The 25,407-nt window shown below is 35.1% G+C and overlaps 1 protein-coding gene across 1 annotated transcript; it reads right to left on the bottom strand.

Moving 5' to 3' along the window:
* Window positions 1-14,728: 14,728 nt before the first annotated feature.
* LOC136817174 (aldehyde dehydrogenase, dimeric NADP-preferring-like) lies at window positions 14,729-23,027 on the bottom strand. The gene is made up of 10 exons (XM_067073510.1): window positions 22,983-23,027; window positions 22,191-22,334; window positions 21,214-21,271; window positions 20,692-20,865; window positions 20,035-20,120; window positions 19,126-19,289; window positions 18,425-18,506; window positions 17,606-17,754; window positions 15,474-15,787; window positions 14,729-14,862 (listed from the first exon to the last, which is right to left on the bottom strand). The coding sequence occupies exons 1-10, from the start codon at window positions 23,004-23,006 to the stop codon at window positions 14,729-14,731; spliced, it is 1,329 nt and encodes a 442-aa protein (XP_066929611.1). The 5' UTR covers window positions 23,007-23,027.
* Window positions 23,028-25,407: the final 2,380 nt, after the last annotated feature.

A 25,407-nucleotide genomic window follows, 5' to 3' on the forward strand; every position in this document is an offset into this window, starting at 1 on the left:
ACAAATGGCTTTTGAAGGGGGCGTATGGGGGTCACGAAAACTGAAATACCGAGGCATGGATCACTCATCCTTATTTTCTCACCACTTGTAATGTTATACCCAATGAAGTATAAGCCCGAAGGGCTAGAAGTCAATCTCCTTGGTAGGATTTGAAGCCAACAAATCCTACCAAAGTTGCGCGGCCTTGAGCGGCTCGCCTGGTTTTTACACAAATGACAGATTGAAACTAAAATTTACCGTTAAATTTCGAAAAAAATATCAATCGTAAACAAAAGAATTGCTAGATTCAATCTGTCGTCAAAAATGCGGCGCATTTTTTAGAGCTTCACTTTTTCTTGCCTGAGAAAGGTTAGAGATTGAACTCTAGCCCTTCGGGCTTTAAACTTAATGGTTATACCGTCACACTGCAAAGTACGCTCCCTTTTTTTCCATAAGCAACATTTTAATTTCTAACTCGAAATTTTAGTATGCCCACGCCACCCGATACTGAGATAAAAAATCTAAGTAAGAAAGGTTGTTCGAGACTAGCTGATTCAAAAATAAATTATTTTTTTCACCACATCTTAATATGCTTAGCCCACATTGTCACAACATTTTAAAACTCATTTTAAAGTTTTTCAAATATTGTAGGAAAATGCTTCTCTCTTGAGTGCAACTTTTGAATGCAACGAATTTTGGCGCGTTTTGTCCATCCGACATACATTTTTAACTCAATCTAGATATCGTGAAGCAATTCATCTTCTCTAACTTTTAACTACATTACTCTATCTAAACGATTCTCCTATGGAGGAAAGATTAGACTAAAATATTTCTATGTATATCTGACTTTCATGCCCTCCTTTAGGTTGAGTTAAACACTTAAAAAAACCGGGCGTTTATACCCTTCATTCAAAGAAAATGTTGTGGGCCAACATGACTCACTCGTTAAACACTTGCACATTTTTTTGTAAGAATATCCAAAATTTTTGAAGCCTTTAGATTTTCCTAACTTTTAGAGTTATAAGCCTTAGAATGTTCCTAAATTTTCCATTTTTGAGAGTTTTTTTGGCGTAATTTTCTACAAAAGCGGGTGTTTTAGAGTCCATAATACATAAAGATGTTCTTAACTTATTCTTAATATTTTGGCCATCGAAGTCTTATGTTCTCATATATTTCGTTTTTTATAAATAACGTGTACACACTTGCTACCTTGATATAAGGGTCACCACTTCAAAGCAAAACAAATCGATTGACCTGATTGACTTTTTATTTGCCCGTTGTTTAGCAGTGCTCATAATAAGTCTTACCCCTCTCAAAAAGATGACAAAGTTTTTAAATTGTAATACAAATTTGGCACGCAATATTAATTTACACATTTTTACTATCTTAGAAAAACTCGAAACAAAATTTTGAGCATCCTAAGAAATCGATTTTTTTAAACTCACAAGATGTGAGTTTTGACGAACATTTATAGTTTAAAGCTTGCCAAGGGGCTAGAGATGAGACTCTTGGATGGGAAATGAAGCCATACTTATTTTCCGTACAAACGCCAAACTAAAAGTAACAAGAAAGCCTAAGCGGCTTAAAGGCCCAGCCGTGTTGGTAGTGTTAACATATTTTCCGTGGCAGGGTCGCCATACAACTTAATTTACAGGAGTGAATTTTTTGATATGTAGAGCAGCTCGAGTCGGGCGAGCAATAAAAAATTAATTTTTCTGAAATAAGTATCTCTATATAATTAGAAAGATTTCACCATATTAATCGGGGGTATTAATTGTTTGTGGTTTTCTTACGCATGCGCACAATAGTAATTCAGATAATTCAATTTCTAGCCTGGATTCGTCAATTGATAATTGCGCGCGAGAGGTTAAAGATTGCTCTCTTTTGGACACTTTTTTTGGACTCACTGATTGAGAATTTTTCAGCCCGTAAGGATGCATCGAAGGGGCTAAATGCCGATGGATGGAAAATCACGCACGTGTTATTATAGCACAATAAGAAAAAAGTTGCGAAATGATGTTGTGTACCGCAATCATTTTTATCTAGTTCAAAAGTTATCTGATATTCCGATGGCAGATTGGCGGCCACCCACGCTAAAGCTCTAAAGATCGGGCCAATATATTAAAATTTGCCTGACCTTAAGAGCAAAGGGGTGTGTCGTAGTAAATTTCGGCATCTGGTACCAGCTAAGTGCCAAAGGTTCGCTCAATATTCAAATGAAAATATTTCCGCTGAAAATGAGAACCCAGCTGGCACACAACGTTGTTTTAACGTTATTCTAATGTTCACAACGTCCAAATAACATTTGCTAAACGTTAAAAGAACGTTGTGTGTCAGCTGGGAAACTCTGATTATACTTCGAAGGACAAAATAAGCTGGCCATCTAAAACTGACTTCACAAAAATTCTTTTGTGGTATTATGTGAGAACTTTTTTTTGCTTTATTTCAACGAGGCTGTACCGCACAGTTGTCCGAATTTCTTTTCATTTTGTCGCATTTGGATGTCAAGCGAACTTTTGGAAAGGTAGCTGTAAGTTTGGTTTACTATCTTTTAGACTAGCAAACTAGTTTGTTAAGTAATCATGTCAGAGGGCGGGAACGTACAAGCAGTAGGCGTTTGTTAACATAAGAGCTGCGTAGGAGAACTAGCAAATGTTGGTCAGAGGCTCCTGATTAACATAACTTTAGCCCGCTTGTCGCCGACAAAAAAAATTTCTTCCTACGCTTACCTTACTCCTACGCTCACTTTTCCCGCGTGATACCATTCCAGCCCGACTTGCGTGCCAGTCTAAACCTTTATAAAATACCGCAGACATACTCTGGCTGAAAAATCTACTTTCCCTATTTTTGATATGGGCCAAATTGTCTAGTCAGAAGCTTAACAAAATCAACAAAATATACATTCGGAAGACTTTTGGAAATATATTTTCGAATGTGAAAATTTCACAGTTACGTCATTAGACGGTTATTTTTGTTTTGTTTTTTTTATTGTCAAAAAATGATTCAGACATTTGTCGTAATTGATATAAAGCATACCTGAAGAGGATTAATTTTCCGCGTGGACTTTTACTCAATTACCGTAAGGGAGCTATTTCAAATTTGAGCTCGAAAGCTTTTTTCTAAATGAAGTTATTCAAATTTTTCTATTTCTGACGTCATCAAAATGGCAGATTTATAACGGTTTTTATTAACTTTTTCGAGTTTAATGCATTATGTACCATCTGACGGGGTAGATTTATCACCACCACATTAATACGCATCATTAAAGTCCAAAAATAGGTTTGTTTAAGGGGTGAAAGTACATGCAGTTTTGAAAAAACCGAAATTGAGGATCCAAAATTTTCGCGGAAACAAAAAAATCGCCAATTGGTCTTTTTTCGAACCAATTTCACATCTTCCAAAGGATTTTGGTAGAAATTCAGATTTTAAATTCTTGACGAGGGCTCATTTTTGCGAAAATGACCGAAATTCAATTCAATTAAAGTATAAGATACATGCCAGAGTCGACCTTCATCACATCCTAGTAGAGTCTTCAGAATAAATTACGAATAAAAATATTTGCTACTACCACCCTGATCTTACTCTCGGGTACCTATTTAACCGGGGGGGGGGGGGGGGTTGGAAAAAATCTCAAAACTTAATAAGCGGGGCGGGGTTGGAATAAGAATGTCCTGGGTGGAAATTTTTCGAAACATTTATATGGCGCTTTTTGATTCAATGTTCTGTTGTTTGATAAGCTCTACATTTTTTTTTGCAGATTTGAAGTCCCTTACAAGATTTTTGCCGTGTTCGAGTTTTCAAAACTCTTCTGTGTAGTATTGTAGTATCTTCTTCAATCAAAAAGACTTTAGGAAAGAGTTAATACAGGCTCAGTTACCAATACGCGTTTTTTTATAAGAGCATCCATAATTTTTAAAGCCTTCGGATGTTCCTAATTTTTTGAGATTTTAGCCTCAAAATATGCTCTTAAAATATTCTTAATTTTACCATTATGTGAGTATATTTATGCAATTGTTTAAGAGATTGGGTGCTTTAAAGGGCTTTAAATGTTCTTAGTTTGTTCTTAATGTTTTGGCAATCGAAGTCTGATGTTCTCATAGTTTGTTCTTATAAAAAGATGGCTCCTTACAAAATAATGATCAATTTTCAAGCTTTTCGACCGTAGTCGCGCGGTCAGGCGCGTGCCACTTTTATCCCACTAAATTCAACCCAATCCTTTTTTGGCACATTTTTTTATTGTGTATAGGTGCGAAAAAAGGACTGGGATGGATTTAGTGGGATAAAGCGGACAAAAAAAATGCCCGCACGGCAATTGGCGGCTACGGTCGAAAAGGTGTATATTCATTAATTCCATATGTTGCAATATTTCCTGAATAAAGGATTTAGTTTCAGCGCTCGGTGGAAGCACAAACAAAAATTTTAATACTGTCTTACATACATCCATCTGGCGTCAAAAAAACGTTTTAAGGACGTTGAGAAATTTGTACCAACCAGCGAAAAAGACTTATCCAAACAAAAACTGTTGTTCAAATCTCTCTCAAATCCATATATTAGGGTATATAGCAATGAGTTTGTGTTACACACGTTTTGTTTTTTCTAAGAACAAAAAACACAAGAACATAAGGACACGTCCTTCTCACAGACTTACTGGGACCCGTTCCCATTAAGAAAATATTTTCCAAAATATCGTCCCCGGTGGAAGATTATCCTCCAATTTTTGTCCTTACTGAAAATAATCAAATAAACCAATCCTCACTGCAAAATATTAACTTTTTTTCCATCCCCACTTTTCTGACTTGAAACCAAAAGAATTGAAATCCCTAGTCATAAACAATATGAGAATATCAATTCCCATCAAGTTTAAGTCCGTCATTTTTCCCCCACTGGCTGAAAAATCCTATCGGGTCTGTGAGAAGGGGGTGTATAAGGCTTCGATGGTCAGAATTTTATGAACAAGTTAAAAACATTTTGAGTCTTTGTTGACTCTGAAACAGCTGAATTTTAAAGAGGAAAAATACTCAAAAAGGTGACACCAAGAACTACAATGAATATTTTCAGGTATTTAAAACTGAAAAAGGGCCTCGAAAAAATTTTGGATTTTCTTATAAAAAATTATATGTAAGTGCTAAGAAAACATGTATTGATTAGCCTGTAATCCGCTTATAAGTCGGATATATAAGACTATTTGGACGCAGTACTAAAGTTATTTTCAAATCACCATAACAAGACATGACTAGCCTGTAAGCCAATAAACTGATGTCTTCCCACTTACTAGAAGTGGAATTGGAATCGAGAATACTGGCTACAGTACTATTAGTCATTTCAAACCTCAATGACATACAGAGCATTGCGAAAGACAAATGGATGGCTTCTAACTAAAAAAATGAATCGGAAATGAGTCTATCGGTACTACACCCCCTTCTCACAGACTTGGTAGGATTTTTTCAGTCAGTGGGGGTAAAAATAACGGATCAAAAGTCGATGGGGATTGATGGTCGATGGGGATATTCCCATGTCTTTTATGGCGGGAGATTTGAATTCCATTGTTTTTCCAGTGGGTAAGAAAGAAGAAAGGAGGTGATAGTATCGTTTTGAGTTAGACTCCAGTTAAAGATTTGATCGGCCTTTCCGGGACATCTCTCTGCTGCAGTTTGTAAAGAGATTTTCTCCAGATGTACGGGATATATTGCTTGTGTCGGATTGAAAGAAACTGGCTATTTTTTTCTAAAATCCATTTTTCAACTGACAGGTCTATTTTCACTTTAGAGTGGCAGTGGAATCTAGCCCGGGAAATAGAATGCTGCCTTAAACGACGGTATGATGTGGCGGTATGAATTTATATTAAATCAAATTCTTTTCTCAAATTTCAGGTAAAAAAAAAATACGAAACAACATAAAAAATACAGACCAAAGAAAATATGCGAATCTACACTATCACATTCACTATTTTTCTGGTCTTGATTTTACACAATGTACAAAAGACGGATGCTACGCGATGTGGAGTATGTTTTAAGGTTGAAAAATGTGACGAACTACCAAATGTTCAAGGGAATATGCAGAACTTATTTGCATGTCTTGCCAAGAAAGCTGCCGGACAATGTTATAGTCCGTGTTATAAATCAAAAAGGGTATCACAGAAAATTCGAAACGCTGTTTTGATCTAAAAAACTACAAGATACAATTCGAGAATTTATTAGTCATTATAATTCTTCCATTATTAATGTTTTGGAATTTACAGACCTATTTTATTTCTCTCTCATGATAAATATGCGATTACACTCTTTTTTGTTTTATAAATATGAAGAAAATTCAGGCTGAGACTCATTTAGGCATCCTCTCTGATATGTTTTGATATAGGGGATGCATATCGTGTATAAAATTCCAGGCTCATTTTACTCAGCAAAATTTTATGTTTATAGTCAACACGATAATTGTTAATATTCTTACGTTTTATATTTTAAAGATATGTTTCAATGTACACACCTGTGTCAGATACCCTGCGGGAGCCCCGCCTTATGGAGAATTTAGCTAAAAATCTAGTCCTTGGTGGCAATAATACTCTCCAATATCAGGCCCACTGGAATATTTCTTTTTGATTTTCATTCACCAAATATTGGAAAATTTGCATTCCAAAATCATCCTCACTGGATTTTTGGAGCTGGGAGTATAGAATTTCTATCCACATTGAGATTTCGATGGAAATTTCTATCCTAATATTGTGAGAAAAAGTTCCACCGGGGCTATGAGACAGGGGTTTCAATGTGTTAACATTATACTTATTTTTTTGCAAACTTGAGCCTCAACGTGCTTATAAACGTTATGCTTATAAAAAAGTGAAGATATAAGAATGTAAATACTGTTTTAAACGCAAAGACAATTTTTTTCTTTCAGTAGGACCATAGGACAAAGTCAGGGCTAAAAAATTAAAACCTGGAGACACTATAAACAGGCTTGTCACAAATTATTCGAACGTTGAGATAGAGAGTGTCAACTGTATTTTGAACCATCTGTGAAAATGCAAAAGTATTTTGGAATATTTATCTCACCAGTCAATACCATACACGTTTTTTTTATTAGAACCCAATTTATAAGAACATGGAGGCTGAAATTTGTCGAAAAATTAAGAGCATCGTAAGAACATGCCCAACCTCAGTTTGGAAAAAATGACAAGAGACTACAAGTTTTTCCTCTTTTCAAGCAGTTTTAACCGAACTTAGGCATGGGATTTTCTAAAATCGAGAGTCAAATATTGTCCAAATTTTACCAATTTTAAGGGCTTTAAGTGCTCTTTATTTTGCATGATATTGTCGATTTAGAGTAGTCTGAAAAATTAAGAGCGCATTTAAGAACATTTTAGGCTGAAAGTTGCTAAAAAAATAAGCACATTCAGGCTCAGCCAAATTTTAGGTGTTCTAATAAAAAAAAACGTGTATAGTCTGAAGTAGACAAAACTACTAAAGTGCTTTTATTTTATATTTTTTAGTATATTTTTTAATCTATTTTTTGAAGGTTGTTTTTAATATTTCATTTTCTTGTATTTTTCTTCTTTTTTTCAAAGTTTTGCAAATGTATTTTTACACCATCTAGATTCAGGCTTATATTTTTTTAATTTGATTACTTATTTTATTTATCAGACTGTTTTAATCAAGAAAATTCTATGACATCACGCATACGATAATTGATAATTTTTGGCGGGGATTAAATTTGGCGGATTGGGCGAGTTTTGCCAAAATTCGCCAAATTAAATCCCCGCCAAATTTAACAAAAAGAGAATTATGTGAAAAATCACAACTTTTTAGTATATTTTTGAGTAATTTTCGCCCATTTCAGTGTGACAAAATTTCCAATTCGCCAAATTAAATCCCCGCCAAATTTTACGAAATTGATCTATTGCCAAATTAAATCCCGCCAAAAATCGTATTTTGGCCAATCACCAAATTAAATCCACGCCAAAATTTATCCACTTAAGGTACAATGGGCTAATGGGCTAAATATTCGTATATGAAAGGAGTGGTGTTGGAGCTCTGGTTGCAGGATATATTGTCCATTTTGCCTTGTCTGTGTTCCGGGGGAGGGGGACTGCTCTGTTTGGGGGTTGATTTCGAATGTCCAGGATTTAATTGATGCTTGTCCAGGGGGTTAGAAATGCCTGTTGCCCGGGACAATGATCAGGGAGACAATTTCAAAATAATCTTTTATCCTCCACCACAAATTCAATATATTTTTTTCTTTTTTTGTTGTATTTAAAGTAAAGTTTTTTGTTTTTTTTACTGATGATGGTACTCTGTTGAGGCCGAAACGTTTAGAAAAATAAAACTTAAAAAATGAACCAAACGCAGCTTCTGTTACTTAATCTTATACTGAAGATGTATGAAAGGATTGATTTATTTAAAGTTATTTTCTTCCCGTCAGAAATCGCAATGGTTGGAAGCTTTGATGAAGGATCTAAAAACCTTTCCAGTGCGCAGCATTTTTTTAAATTATACCCCCCCCCCAAAAAAAAAGAATCGGCCACTGGGGGCGGACCAAGTTAAATCTAGGACTCGGTATATTGTGTATAAGTACACGTCACTTCTGTTAGAAGGGTGGGTTGGTACTGTAAGATTTACTCTGTTATCGATTATTAATAGCTCTTAATCTCTTAAAGGTTTTTTTCACTTTGCAGACAGCATGATACAGTCTGCTGAGATAAGAATCTTTTCCTTACTGTAATATAAATGTTTTTTCTATCTTTTTTCTCCATCCGAAAATAATTTTTTTATCATGATATATCTTTTCTAAGTTTACCATGAAAACGGGGGAGGGGGATTTCAGGGGGTACCCGGTTCGCCTTCGCCGTTCCGTCGATTTTTCCACAATTTCTATCGCACTGTCAAAATAAAATACAAAATTTTGCCACCTAAATTTCTTTTTTGAAATTTGAGTTTTTTGTCGAGAATTAATATTTTGACGTTATTTTTGACTAATTATTCGTGCCAATTCCGAAATTCTGAACAATTCTTTTCCCGAATCTTGTTTTGTTTTTCGAAAACGAAATAAATTTTTCCATCTCCAGTGGACAATTGACCTAAATTTTGCAAGGCCGTTGAAATCTTTCAACGAATTCCGTCATATTAGAGGCAAAAAAAAGCTTATGGGGCTTATCCACCAAACTTGAACTTCCTGTATAGTTCGTCCATTTTGGAAATCCTATTATGATTATAGCATCTCTACACTAGAAGGCTCCCTTTCATTATATTAGGAAATACAGTCTAAATTACATGGAATTATTATACAGTAAAACCTCCAATTAATGGACACTCTAAAAGCGGACACCTCTGATTAGCAGACAGTTCTATTCAAATCCTCATAAAAGGCAGACACTCAATTAGCGAGCCCTTCAATTAGGGGTCAAAGTTTTTTTGCACGAATTGGTCAAAATCCTACTTTTTTCTTCCTAATCAGCGGACATCGACGGTCAAACTGGTCAGAGACTTTAAAAAATTAGACAGGATTGATTTATCAAAACTATTTATTCCTTAAACACTGCAAAGTTTCATTGGACAAATTGCTTATAATTATATACGTTTGGAGAGCTCCCTTTTTCCAATCGGCATTTTATTTGGGTCATGGGCCATAACCCTCTCCCCCCGGTGGCGTGAGTCGTGATTTTTCTTGGCGTTTGGAGCCCCGTTGTTGCTCATAAAAGTTTTCATACAAAAGATGGGGGTGCTATTATTATTCTACTCAGGTCTATTAGTTGCTATGGATACAAAAATTGCGCCCAAACAAGCCTGTTTATAAGTTTATCGCGGAGCAATCAGAGAAAAGGGGAAATTTATCGGCAGGAGAGATAGATTTATTTTTTTGATATCTTTTCATTGTTGCTCAATTTTTATTCCTTTTGTAAACATCGATTTGGAAAAAATTATGCAAAGGATACAAAAAGTAAAAAAAAGAAGAGATAAATTAAAGTAATCTACAAAAACTATTTCAACTAAAATTAATGCTTTTTCGATTAAAAAAAATCGATAACATTTATTTTTCACTTCAAATATACTATTCATATTTTTTTGATAGATTTCCACCTCCCACCTATCTTTTTATTTTCAAAAGGTATATAAAAAAAGAAAAAAATTACTCAGGATAACAATAAAATTCAGGATCTGCTTGAAGTGGAAAGGTATCTTTAGCTAATTTTTTTTTCGTCTCAGAAAGACACTAGTAATAAAGATTTTCATAAATTACGTCTGGAGAAACGCTTGCCTCGTTGTGAAAATGTTACTATGGTAATTTATTCCCAAAGGATTTTATTTACACTGGGCGAAATAAGAGATTTCCAATCCTGAAAATATCTTGAAAATATGATATTTCAATGAATTTCAGATTTGGAAATATCATGAAATATGGTATTCCACAACTTTGGAAATATAGAAAAGTCATATTTCCATATTTACAAAAGTATACATATTTTCAAGATATTTCAAGGATTGGAAATCTCTTATTTCGCCCAGTGCTACTATATTTTTAAAAAATCGACACTTGAAGACTCAAGGGATATAAGCGTATTAGTAATACGATTTCAAAACGAGGCAATCGTTCCGCTCAAAATAATTTAATCCTTCTTTCCAAAAGCGGCGCAAAATTCATTGTTTCCCTTTTCTGTTTGTAGATTCCAATGGGTTAGACAAAGTTGGAGACATATCTTGAAAATTCTTAATCTTAATTTTTATTACAGAAAAAGTATACAAAATACAGAACAAATAATGAAAGTCGCAGTTGTTTTAACAATATTTGCTGTTATGGCACTTCATCAATGGGGCGCTGAATCTGCGTCATGTCAAAATGATTGTACTGATGTGTGTCTACACGATACAAATGTGAATAATCCATTCGCATACATTAATTGCAACAAGAGATGCAAGGCTGGATGCGGTATTGTTAATAAGCGTTCTGATGAATATGCTAGCGGACTACTTTTAAGACGCGCGCTCACTCAACGACGTATGGCCGAGCGGGAATGGTAAGATGGCTCATAAACAAGATCGCTGAATATTGAATTTTAGATGAACTGTAAAAAAAATTATTGTGGATTTTAGATCCATCTTACTTTGTTACAGCAATAAGATGGTTATTTATTGTAACATATATTTTATTTTTTTTGTTGTCTTTTTGTAAAGAACGAAAAATAATTATCTGGTCAATTTAAACAAACACAATTATATTATTATAATCATTAATTTCTATTTCTTGAATTAAATTCGAAGAATACAAAAGAATTTTACTAAAATAACAAAATACTTAAAAACATGTGTCCATTTTTTTATGCTACAATATAACCAGTAAATTTCCTTTGTGAGGCTCTGTTCCGCTTTTAATCCAGCCACACTGTATATTGGGCTCTTCCAGGAAATTTTCGTCCATGAAGAGGGGGGGGGGTGGATATATTACCTGGGGGCAGTGAAAAATCTACAAAGTTTACCCTGGTTTATTTTGGGGGGCAAAACTGCTCTGTTTGGGGGTAATTATGAAGGTCCGGGGGGGGGGGGGGGGTTAACTGATGCTTGTCCGGGAGTCAAAAGCCACTATGTCTGGGTGTAAATTTTCAAAAAATGTTATATCCTCCACCCCCGATTTACCCATTAAAAAAAACGTTTTATTCGCATTAGCCCCGGAAACTTGGCGATGAAAACTCGTTTACTGAATCCATGGATTTATCATAGAACTCTGGATACACAACGAGCTGGTTTTTCATCGATTTCTCATGTTCTAGCCTTGTCCGCAGTAATGACATTATTGTTCACCCTCCTCCATTCACTAGTAATTTTTCGTAAATTTTTTTATTGCATTTTTCATCAAAACACAGCTATACAATTCCCAAATGAGACTTAAAGATCTCTCAAGAGAGTCAAATGCATCAAATTGATTGCTGATAATATGTCGTTATGACGTTTCAAGCTGTGAGAAAGATGCGACAAACATGCTATGTATAAGAAATTGAATGTTGACACCAGAAAATTTCAAACTTCCACCTCGCCGAAACCACCGTGCCACCGCGTGCCTCCAAAAGATTTTCATATCACTATGAAGCCAACATACTCCTGTTTAACATATGTCAATCCTAGCTCCCCAGGAAAAAAATTGGAAAGATATTACCAACCTTATTTTCAGCGTCATTCTAGGCATTTTATTCAATTTTTCTTGTTTTATGAAGTTTTTTTCACATTTAATTTCATAAATGTATTCGTTAAGCTTTCTTGCTTTCATTTTCAAAGTTGCATCCGGTAAATATACAAAAACAAGAAGTTACAGGACTTTTTAGAAATGGGATTATTAATCATTTTTCAAAATCCGGGACCTTCGAGCCGCCATGACAGTTGTCCTTTGCGGACAAAGCTAGAACATCGATTGTTTTCTAAAACAATGGAAAGACAATAGTTCGCTCTCCACCGTTTTATTTGATGTTTATCCAGAGTTCTATGATAAATCCATGCTGAATCCAATCTTTCTGATTTTTATGATGGTGATGGTTTCAGGAACGGGTTTGGTCATCAGGGAAGACCTAGACTAGAGCCTACTTCTTACTGAAATTTTCTTCCTGAGTCCAGTGAAGTAGACTAGAGGATATCGCCATATTGAATCTTTCAAAATTATAAGAAAAAAATAAATCAATAACAAATATTCTAACACCCCATCAAATTTTATGAAACTATAATAATCGGATCTGAGGATCCAAAAGTTCAAAAATGGTCCAATAAGGCTCATAATATAGTCTTGAAGTCTATAAACACGAGCCAAATTGAAATATCCGATTAAATTTAAGAGATGACCCAAAATCGACTTTCTCGCCCGAACTTCAAAGTTCGAAAAACGAGGAAATAAGCTTAATTCTCAATAGATTTCGACCATGATTGTAGCTTAAAAATGTCTACAAAGCAATGGTTTTACGCTTGATGATGACTTTTGCGAATTTTCTATATCACGTCAAAAGAAAAGGAATGTTTCAGAGTTGAAAAAACAAACATTTTTTCCAACAGAAAGTTTTTAATTGTAAACACTTCATAACATTATGAGAAGGGGCGTGTAGGTCATAGATTTATAAAGCTTGAAGGGCTAAATGTAAAGCTTTTGCTGAAAAGTGTGACGTGGTTAGGTAGGAAATCCTATCTAAGTCGCATGACATTACAATAGAATTTCAGCGCTTGACCGATAAGAAGCTTTCGCAGGTTTTCGAAAACAATAGCAACAATATTTTTTACGATATTCACTTTTTTTTGCCTGCGATGGCTTAAAGCCCGACATCTAGCCCTTCGGGCTTTATAAATCTATAGTGTATGTGTTATCTGGTATAGCAGAAATGAGCCAGAACAAGATTTTTTTAGCTATGAATTGAATTGAAGAGAGCTTGAATGAACAAATCTTGAATGCTACATTATTGAAAAAAAATGCATGATTGATAATCCTACCTATAGTGCTTAAATGCGTCTACAAATATCAATAAAATAATAAAATTACTAAAGTATATCTCGAAACAATCTGTACCGGACACTAAAAAGCTATTCTTGATATGCGTAAGTCAAGATGATGTCACATTTTTAACGGAATCACTCGAAAAAAGCCGGATTTTGACCTCTGTGTTTCTATTTTTAGTAATATATATAACGAATCTACTTCTTTCTACTTCGGATTCCAATAAAAGTTATAGCTTTTTTTGTCTCCGCTGCACATTATATTGAGACAGACTTTATGATTCAAATTATCAGGTCCCAATGGGTCCAAATATAAGGGGTCCGAAATTCGTCAAAATCTAGTGAACGACCGAATAAAAAGAGGGGGTCCGAAAAATTGCTCCAAAAACCCCACCCAAAAAAAAGGTAGTTGTAAGCTAAACCCAGGCTAATAAGAGCAATTCAGCTTTTGATAGCTGAAAATATTTTAAAATAAAAATAAAAATAAAAAGGGGGACTTCTTTCGAGAAATTTTTTCGAAAAAAAAAAAACCGGGATGGGACGTTCATTTGGAACTTTAGAGAATATATATTAACCCCTTTGCGTTCCGCGCTTTCCATAGCTGTTTCGACTAGCAAAACAGGGGAAAATGTTTGAACTTTCACCACCAGAGAAAAAAAGATCATTGCTTGTTTAAAACAAAATTGTAAACAAACCCAATTACAATTCCCAATAGTGCAAGACCCAGCCAACTGGACCATGAAGACGACGGTCGGCCTTTGGGGACCAATAACCAGACAATCCAATTTAATGGCTTCCAGTCAAAGACATATGGTGGATATCGGATTCTACGAAGAGAAAATCACAACGTTGTTTCAACATCCATCTGAAGTTCACAGCGTCCATATAACGTTAAACGAATGTTGAAACAACATTGAGTGCCACACACCGAAAGAAGCGCTAGGATATGCAAATTGCAAGGGCTTAACGAAAATTATGTAACTTATGAGTGGTAAGGTCGGCTGCCGGCTTCTTTTTACTATTCTGTGGCGAGCTGTGGCTAATTTGGAAAGAAGATCCTGTTAAATGGATTGTTTAGGAAAGCCAGCACTTTTATCTTATTCTGCGGCTAGTTGGCAGACGATTTTTAAAGAAGAAAAATCTTTAATAATCTTTTTCACCGACGAATTTTCTACCGGATGAAATATTTTTCATATTTAAGACGGCTGAAATATTTTTCATAATTACGACGAATTCTATTTTTGTGAATTTTTGGTGAATGTAAAAAAAAAAATCAAAGTAGAATCAAATACAGATGCGACTTACTTGTTTAAAAACTCCAGTCTTTGGTCTTTGATGATGCAAGCTTTGCGATGTGAGAAAGCATCGTAAGAGAAATGGCCATGGTAGGCTCCCATACCTGAATTTCCTACTCCACCAAATGGTAAAGTTGGCACTGTAACAAAAAATTATAATTCAGACAGGTTAGTAACTAGAACCAGGGTTTTTTAAAAGTGATAATTAATTTAATTTCGCGGGTTGAGAGTTTTTTATTCACAATATGGCCTATTTTGCCCTAAAAAGACAAATGAATGTCAAAAAACGATGAATTTTAAAGCATGAAGCATTGACTCAAGGCTCTTAATGGCTACTATAAACGACCAGTAAAGACCAGTGCTATCACACCCCTGTGTCACAGACCCGCTGGGACCCCAGCCCCACTGGAAAATTTGGCAAGGATTTCGTCCCAGTTGGGAAAATACCCTGGAATTTCAGCCCCATTCCTGGTACCAAGCAAGTAAGTAACTATTTATTTACCATTTGAACACTTAAAGTACATGAGACGGTATCCACAAAATAAAAAAGGAAGGAGACCGCCTTATAGCCTGGACTAATCATAAAGATGCGGCCACCTAAATATTCGAGATCCAAAGCTTAAAAATTCCACTCCAAAACCATCCCCATTGAGAATTCAATAGGAATTTTTATCCCCACTGAGGGAAATATTCCACCGGGCCTGCGAGACAGGGGTGTGCTACCATGTAGCTATTAAAACAAACTCCTTACCGGCTCCCTGTACAACTGCATCATTAACACAAACACTGCCTGATGACGTCATCTTTAAGATGCGATCGATTGTCTTTTGAACGTTGGAGAAAATGTATAATGCTAACGGTTTTTCGCGTTCTTGAACGTAACGTATAGCCTCATCGATGTTCTTGACTGTGAGGACTGGAAGAATGGGGCCGAAGATTTCGTCCTGCATGACCGGGTCGTCGGGTGAAACGTCTTTCATAATGGTAGGCGAGATGTAGAGGTCATCTTCGTCTACCTTGTTGCCGTAAACTACTTTTGATGGATCGATCAATTTTTGTAAACGTCTGAAAAAGAAATGGTAAAATTAAAAAAATGAAACACTGTCACAAGATCAATAGGCAATCAACCCTCCCTTAAAATCCTGATTGTCGATTGTCTATCAATATCTAATCCATAAATACACTTTTCCAATCGTAGTCGCGCAGTCAGGCGCGTGCCACTTTATTATTTAACTTACCACACTAAACTCGATCAAATCCTTTTTTTACACTTTTTTTATTGTCTTAAAATGCGAAAAAAAGATTGGGATGGTTTTAGGGTGGTAGAACGGACAAAAAAATGCCCGCGCGGCAATTGACGGCTACGGTCGAAAAGGCGTATTGATTATCGATTGGTCATCATTTGGAAAAAGTTTTCTATTGATTCATAGTGTCCTCCAGGGTTTGTTCCCCCCACCAAATTCTTGATTTTTTTAAATCTCCCCCTCTTTTTTTTCCCTATGACTTTTCAGTTTTTTAGTTTCCCCCCTCTTTTTTGCTTTCCCCCCAGAAAATTCTGAAAATATCATTTCCCCCCCCCATATACCCGTATAGATTTCTCAAATTTCAACCTGACACAAACGTAAAATTTTGCTGCAAAAGGAATACTAGACAAAATAGAACGAAAATTGGTTAATTTTTCAATCATGATCTAATCACATGATATAATGTGGACTGACCTTGGTTGCTGAGATAAAATTGAAGTGATTTCACACTTCCCCCCACCAAATTTGCCAACTATCGATGTTTTTCCCCCTCTTTCCCCCCCCCCTTTACTATTCAAATTTTCATTTTCCCCCCTCACCCATTCAAAATTTGAAAATTGGTCCCCCCCTCTTTATAAAGGGGGGGGGGGAGGACACTATGCCGATTGGGAAAGTCTTGCTTGGAAACCATGTCGATATAATTATTGGCAAATCCCTTGAGAATGGTTTCCACGTGATAAGAAATGAGAGTTCACACTTGAAGCCAATAAACTTCAATTGCTATCAATGATACGAAAAGACAATCCAAGCAGGCCAAGAACGTTATTTCAACGTTCATCTAACGTTATATGGACGTTGTGGATATTAGATACTCATTGTTTTATAAGAAACTCTATTTTCGAGTCAGCCCGTATGGTTTCTTAGAATTCTAGCTCATTTTTTGAAAACTTTGGTTTGACCATCCCTAATATTATAAATATTTATGCTTGTTCGTTGTCATGGTTAGCTATCTTAAAAAGCTTTTAATATACGAGAGGGTGACAAAAAATCGGCTAATTCGAGCCCTCGAACCTTTAGCTCAAATTTGTACGATTTTCAATCTCATAGTTTATTTAGAAATGAGATTTATTCTTTTGTACGATTTGCAATCCCATCCTCCTTTGCGTTAACTGCTCGTGCACCTTAATTAATTACAATTACTTAATCACTATTTTTAGATTCACTGCAGTACGCTAAAGTTCAAAACCTCCATTTAACGTTAGTTGAATATTGAAACAATGATATATGCGTGCTGTGATGTGATCTGACATGTCGTTTATTCAGAATCCGTTGTTTCAACGTTTATCAAAATGTTCATAATAACGTCCATATAACATAATGAACGTTGAAACAACGTTAGCCGTTATTTTTTCATAAGAACATCCAAAATCTTAGAAGCCTTGGGACGTTCTTAACTTTTTGGGTTTCAAGCCTAAAAATGTTCTTGCGACCATTTTTACCCGTTTCCCTAAGAAGACAGGTGTTTTTGCGTCCATAAAAGCCTTAAAATGTTCTTAACTTGTTCTTAACATTTTGGCCATCCAAACTTTATGTTCGTAAATAGTTTGTTCTAATAAAAAAACGTGTATTGTTATCTTACGCAACATGTCGCTTATTCAGGATCCGTCCGTAACTGTCCGATTCTTGTTGGTCTTCACCGTAAAACGATTCAATAGATTTCTTCAGTGATTCGATGAGTTTGTCTCGACAATTACCAACACATATGATGTAGTCTACTGCCAAACACGTCTGAAAACGGTAAAGAAAAATTTAGTCAAGTTGCCCATACGTTTTCTTTTTTATAAGTACATACAAAATCTGTGAAGCCTTATCTTTTTAATTTTTTGAGTTTTAGCCTGAACAGTAAAGAAAAGATGAATCAGGTTGTCCAAAACGTTTTTTATGACAACGTCCAAAATTTTTGAAGCCTTCGGCTGTTCTTAACTTTTTTAGTTTTAAGCCAAAGAATGTTCTTAAAATATTCTTATGTTCAACATTGTGCGAGTATTTTTCCTCATTTTCCTAAAAAAGCGGGTGTTTCAGAGTCCACAAAGCCTCAAAATGTTCTTAACTTGCTCTTAATATTTTGGCCATCGAAGCATTGTATATATAGTTTGTTCTTATTAAAAAATGAACAGCAAAAAAGCACATGTTCTTGAAATTTGGGATGAGCTGGAGTTTTTTATAGATACTTCACTAATTGGTCATTTGAAGTAATGGAGATGTTGCGTTCTTTAGAAAAAGAACAAAATTATTTTATTACTTAACGCGGCTAACAACCCTACCTGAAATTTTGGTGAGTTATGCAGAAAAGAATCGCTTTATATAGATAATTGAGATGAAACCTTTTAAGATTATACACTCTACAATAAACTTGCCGAACTGTAAAAGATTTCGAAAGTTTAGAAGACAAAATCACCTGTCCAGCATTAGCAAGTTTAGCCCACGCTATCCTGTTGCCAATGGCATCAAAATTGCAGCTCTCGTCAACAATTGCTGGGCTAGAAAAATAGAGAGAAAAAAATACAATGATGTTTACTATAAAGTAAGTAAGTCTGCGACCACAGTCGGAGGCGACCCGAAGGCTCCTCTTCCGATAGCTATCTACCCGAAGGTAGACGAGGGAGGGCGCCACTCCCTTCCCTGGATTGCTCCACTTACCCTTGATCCTTCTCCTTCTCTTAATTGCTGAGTATCAAGCAGATAGGCATCAAGTACAATTTTGGAAATCTTTGCTATGACCCGGCTGGGGGTTGAGCCCACAACCTTGCGCACCGTAGCCGGATGCTCTACCACTGCACTACGGTTGCTCGTTTACTATAATGCGCAATGGTCAGTCGTTGAAAAACTAGAAAAACCACAGGGAATTTGATGAATTATAATTAGTAAACAACGAACATCAGCATCTTTCTGATTTGGAAGAAGCCATTTTAATGTTTATGTAAACAGCAACCGTAGCATGACGGTGCGCTACGGTGCGCAAAGATGTGGGTTCGATTATGTAGACTATAAAAAGATATTTGCAAATCTGACTTGCGATTCAAGAAAAAATCTGACTACTGTAGTATCGGAAAATAAATTTGTCTCTATTCTTGACTGATAGACTATAAAGATACATACCATTTCCCACCTAGTTCTAAATCAACAGGTGTCAAATATTCAGAGGCGGCTTTCATGATTATCTTTCCAACGGAAGGACTACCAGTGAAGAAAATCTTATCGAAACGTTGTTTCAAGAGTTCTGTTGTTTCTGGGATGGCACCATTCACAATTCGAACGAAATCCTAGGGAAGAAGGAAGAAGGGTTTCTCATTTCTGTGTATCATCGTCAAAAGTGTTAGCATTCTGACTCGCTCATCGGGTATAGTAATGCTGTTAATTATATTTTAAACGAAAAAATACGAAACTGCGTTCAACAAAAGAGGTCTGGTAAAGCGAGAGAAATGTTTCCTTTTTTTCCCTCTAAATACACTCAAAAGTCACCCAAAAAAATGTTTTTGATATTGTAAGATAACTACTGCATTACATGGATTTTGAGCGACTCCAGTCTAATATATACAATATTGATAATCTAGTTTCAAGCCTTGAGATTCACCAATCTAGAGTTTTAGTTTCCTCATTTTCACGCGGGTAAATTTATCGAAAACCTGGCAATAGATTTTATTGTTCAATCCGCACACATGTCACGCGTTCTGGATGGGAAATAATAACGCTCCACATCTCACACGTCATAATTATTTCAACTTGAAATTTGTATGAGTTCCCACAATTCCACAGTTCATTTCGAAATGATTGGAAAACTGTGAAAGTTATTACCTTTCTCTTGATATTGTAATCTATTAACGTGCAAAGAGCAATTAACGCAAAGGAGGATAGGATCACTGTACGGTCGTACAACAAACGAATAAATTTGTGCAAATTTGTTACTATTTTTAGATTAAGTGCGTTGTGCTATTGGCTTTTCATTTCTCATCTTAAGAGTTTCCCTCGTTAGCTCTTTGTGATGACGTAATGGCACTGATTACTTACTGGATCCATGTATTTTTGCACCAATTTTGTCATGACTTGAGCACTATGCGGTGATAATTCAGATGGCTTCAAAATGGCACAATTACCTGAAAATTGATGTATTAAAAAAGGGTTCAATTAAAAAGATATATCTAACATCGTGAGTAGAAAAAAAAACTCATCGAGAAGGGATTTTTCTGGGTTTACAGATATTTATCTTAACTTTATTTCTCAAATTCAAAATTACTAATATCATATCAGAAAACTTTGAACGTTCTTATAGTGTAGAGAACAAAAAAATAAATAAAGGGCCCCACTAAAATGAGCTCAGGTGAGACAGACATCGGATATGGACACCAGAAAATGAGCTCAGGTTAAGACAGCCCATTTTTCGCCCTGCATATTTTAATCGTGAATATTTGAAGTGGGTATCATCGAAATAGCCAGACATCAGATGGACGCCAGAATGGAGGCAAAGGATGTATTGTTCCGGGGTTAGCAAAAAATAAAAAGTCATACTAACTACCAATGTCTGGTGGAAATTTATGGTTGAAATCCTTGTCCAGAAGGGTCAAGGGACTATTGTCGAAATTCTCTTAAGCAGTGGGTCGACTGCTGAAAAAGTCCATGTAACGCTTTTTTCTGAAAGGATTTTCAATTAGACTAATTTTGACATACCAGCTGCAAGGGCACCAATCAAGGGCAACAACGTTAATTGCACCGGATAATTCCATGCTCCCATAATCAAAACAACACCCAATGGTTCACGAATGATTTTGCATGCATACAGTGAATTGAGAAGATCTGGTTTGACAGATTCTGGTTTCATCCATGTCTTCAGGTACTGAATTGCTGGTAAAGAAAATTTGATTTTGATATTTAGAAAAATTCAGTTCACCCCAGGGTGACTCATGGCCCCCGGCGTGCTAATCGAATTGAGGGGGCCAAAAAAATATGTCACCCACAATGGCTTTTCACCCTTATTTCACCCCTCTAAACGGTATATATAAGATTTTTTAAAGTAAAATAAAAATAACTTTGCAAAATATTGGGGTCCCTGTCCCCCCCCCATGTGCAGACTTTCATGGGGGTCTTAAAACCGAACCCTTACAGTGCATCTTGGGGAACCTTTAAAAACATACACCTAAGGGCTGCACCAGGTTCAATATTCAATTAATTCTAGCTAGCTAGGATACCTACTTTCACCACATTCTCTCATTACAATCATGGTTTCCATGATCCGTCCTTCTGTTTTACACTATAAGACAAAAATAGATAAAAATATTATGATGAGACATTGTAGATAAAGAGAGTAGGTATAAAAAATCTATATAAAGTGAGGTTTTTTATATTTTGTTTAGTTACATAATTTCCACCATTGTGGAAGCAAACGTTCGAATCTGTAGAGACGACGTTACACAAATCAAACATTTGCTTCTATAACGGAAGAAATTACATAACTTAACAAAACATGAAAACCTCTATAGGCAGTGTGTAAGAAGAAAAGTTTCTTAGTACAGTATGATCCGATTTAAACTTGACAAGTTAGAGCTAAAAGTTTTGACCATATGACGGCTTCAGTAAAAACAAGATAAAACTTATAATCTGAAAATTGATTTTACCATGGATCAATGTGGAGTCAGATCACAAACAACAAAATTTTCATTTTTTGAAAAAACTAATATTTAGATAATAAAAGTTAGAGCTAGTTAGTCAATTACTCCATTATATCAATTCTAAGGCGAGGCCAATTTAATTTGCTGTTTTACGGGCCAAGCTACCCAAAAAAGAGGGTCGGTCGGTCAACGAAAAAATTAAAATAAAAAGTAGAATTTCACCTATAAAATCTCCTAAAAAGACAAAAAATCATACATCTTGACAAAAATGCGAAAAAGAAGAAAAAAGACAAAAAAAAGCTTGAATTCATAAATAAAATGAAAAATTGAACATAAAATTCTCGAAACCTTGGAAAAACTACCAAAATTTTGAAAATTTGGCAGACTGTAAAGCAATAAAAATAAAAATATAATACCAAAATTATTTTATTTTTATTTCGAGTTTTGAAATTTCAGGGTCGGTCGGTCCCGTAAAACAACTAATCAAATTGGTTTCGCCTAATTAAAATGATAACAAAAAACAGCAAAATATCGATAAAATGATAAAATTACACCATATACCTTCCCAAGATCTTTGTGTAATGCTTCAAGGAGTTCACCTTCATTTTCCTCTACCAAGCGATATAATGCTTGAAGTTGTTCCAATCGTTTGCCATATTCATAGAGATTGCCTTCTCTGTAATTGTTGCGTAACGTTGACACAATCTTAAGAAAAAGAGAAAGTAAGTAAATATATTCATCTGGTATCTGTCAGCAGAGAGCTGGGAGTGAGGGAGTCTATCCCCTTTATTATTACGTTAGACCTGGGAGATCGAATGCTGAATAGTTTGGAAGGAGGTCACTACCCCACCCCCTAGCTTAGAATAACCTCCCCCTACTCTAGGTTCAACCATTTCAAAATTTGATGGAACCACCTCAAAACCGTGGTGTCATTGGGATTTTTTCCCAACTTTTTTAAGACATTTATAAGGGGGGTGCAAATATATGCTCAAGTGGAGTGCCACACCTACTCTCAGCTCCCAGAAACTTACCACCTAGATCAGATTACACAATCTATGTTACACATGCGCTGAGTCGGCGGTGACCGGGGATCGAACCTACAACACTAAGATTGAAAGGTGAATGCTCTACCGACTGAGCTACCCGGCCATAAATTTTTTAAGTATATATGTAAAGATTGTAATGTGAAATGAAACCAAAGTTAATAAAGTTGACAATTATAAAGGAAAAGAAGTTATTTGAATCTTAAAAACAGACAAAACATTTTTTTTACTTTTCACTAGTTCAGAGCTCTTTACTCCAGCTTTCTGATAATTACACATAAAATAAATAATAAAAATCATTTCATATCACCTTATCATAACCAAAGTTTGCCATTTTGAGACTTTTTATATAGATCTAAAAGATAAAAACATTAACCCTTTAACAAGCAACATAACCTTTTGAACTAACTGTTCTTAAAAAACAGAGCAATTTTTTGGAGCTGTCCCAAAAAGACTTAAAGACGAAGTAACTTAATTTGTGGAACAAATTTTCGCGGAATTTAATTTTTTTGTTTTTTTTGACAAATCGGTGAAATTAAATTCCATGAAACACGAATATTCTTAGGATTAAAAAAAATCACCTGTAAAATTGGACTTTTTAGGCAAATTATTACCTCAACCACAAAATTAAACTTGCAAATTTTGAGCTGTGAACTGCAAAATTAAATTCTGCAAAAATTTCTTCCCTAGGGTACTATAGATAAGATAACTAGTCAATAAAATACAAGTCATGGAATTTTGGGGAAAACTCTTTGTTATAAGGGTTTTTCTGTCAAAATCTTTTCATTTTTTGATTATCTACACCTCTTTTATCCATACCCTAATAAGATGGTCTAATCTTGACATCCCTCATCTAATTCTGACACCCTTTTCAGAGGTAGGAAAAAAAAAGGTTGGAATCACTGATTGAAAAAGTTATCCCTCCTCTGAGCACTAAGCAAAGAAATAAAGTTTCAACGTGAATACGACAGCCTATATATTATCTTGAATAACATACAAAAACTAATGGCAAATTTTCCATGGTTAGATTTTTTGAAAAATATGCAATTAACCTATGCAAAAAGATAGTATAAATATAAAAGTTACACGATTTATTAGCATTATAATGTCTAAAATGTCTAACACTATCAGATAATGCAACATTCGAACAACATACAACAAATATTTTTACTACTTTTCCAATGGATCTCCATCTAGCCAAAAAATATTTAAATTGCTAATTTCTGCTGACATCATCAGAAAAATTGAGAAATTTTTTCTTCAAAAGTTGGAAATTACCAATACCTGTCATTGGGCAAAATTTCATCTTTTGATTAGTATGGCACGCCAAAAGGGTCTTTAATACCAACTTAATTATATAATACTTTTTCCAGATACTGTAGTTGATTTTTAACTAGAAACTCCTCTTATGAAAATGAATAATCAATTGGACTAGAGTTTTGTGACGTCATAATTTGCATTTTCAATGTATTGCGGCTTCCTTGAGCTTTGTTGGTAGATTTTTCTGTGTGTGAGTTAAATAGCTAATGCAAAAATCCCTAACTTGAAAATTGTTAACTCAAAGTTTTTTAAATCGACTATTCCAGACCTAAAAAAATAAGTTGGTATTGAAAAAAAAGATAGTATTAAAAACCCTTTTGACGCGCCCTCGATTAGTACTTTTTGAGACCTTCAAATTTTACGTTATAAATTTCTTTTTCTCTAATTTTACTCAAAAAGACAAAAAACTACTTTTATTAACAGGCAGTTTTGAAATCTACATACGCTTACTTTGACGTATAAATGAACATTCCAAAGGCTCCCAGTTTTCTGCACCAAAATTATATATTTTTTGGACATGCCATAAGTTACAGGAGATTTAAAAAAAAGCTACCCTTACCGCACATACCCAAAAACCTAAATACCCCCCTGGTAAGAGCGTGACGATTTTCTTAACGATGAATGAAGACTTTGTGGGAGTTATTCAGAAGTCTTTTTTATTTAGAGTTACCTCTAAAGGGGCCATCGAAAAATTGTTCTGTTCGCGTCACCCCCCTTCATATTTTCTGCTGCTTTTCCAATGAGGAGAAGCGGGAAAAAATCCAGAAAAAGCAACTTGTGCTTTCATCTGTATAGCTTTTTTCTCTAGCTCTTCTCCCCAGAACAAATGAACACATAAACAAAACAAATAACACTGATAAATTAAGTGGGAGAACAGCATTTTTTAACTATACTTGGCAAGAAGAACACAAAAGATACAGCCCCTCCCAGATCAAAGCAAAAATTGGCTTTCTGACCCAACTTTCAAAAACCTGGAAATCTTTCCGCCCGTCCCGCCTGCCCGTATGTATTTTTAACAAACGCTGCGTGACGGGAACAAAACTATTTTTCTATGGCTGTCTAATCAATCGTATTGTACAGGTCCTTTTATTAAATGATTTTATTAACTGTAGTCTAATTTGATAGAAATATTTTAATCAATGATGAAACTTAGCTCAGCGGATGAGTAGTTTGTGTATTAGACTGATATACACTACTGATATATACCCTACACAGTCACAATTCACAATGTTCCCATTCTGGCATCTTTTAATGAGTAGCACCTAATTAATTGGTCATTAGGAAACAAAGCAATAGTGAATCCTTCTAAGAAAACGGATCATTTTTAGATTTATGGCTGCTTTTACCCTTAAAAAAATAAAAATTTGTTAAGGGGCATTTTCCATTGTTTGATGAGCCTCTGGAAACTTTTGCAC

The sequence above is a fragment of the Clytia hemisphaerica genome, unplaced genomic scaffold, assembly GCF_902728285.1.
Source record: "Clytia hemisphaerica strain Z4C2 unplaced genomic scaffold, Clytia hemisphaerica genome assembly, whole genome shotgun sequence".
Lineage (NCBI taxonomy): Eukaryota > Metazoa > Cnidaria > Hydrozoa > Leptothecata > Clytiidae > Clytia > Clytia hemisphaerica.

Excerpts from the sequence above, each read along its gene's own strand:
- LOC136817174 (XM_067073510.1), bottom strand. The coding sequence starts at position 23,006 with ATGGCAAACTTTGGTTATGATAAG. Across the intron at positions 20,121-20,691 it reads GATTGGTGCCCTTGCAGCTG|GTAATTGTGCCATTTTGAAG; the intron begins GTATGTCAAAAT and ends ATCAATTTTCAG. Across the intron at positions 14,863-15,473 it reads TGCAGTTGTACAGGGAGCCG|TGCCAACTTTACCATTTGGT; the intron begins GTAAGGAGTTTG and ends TTTTTGTTACAG.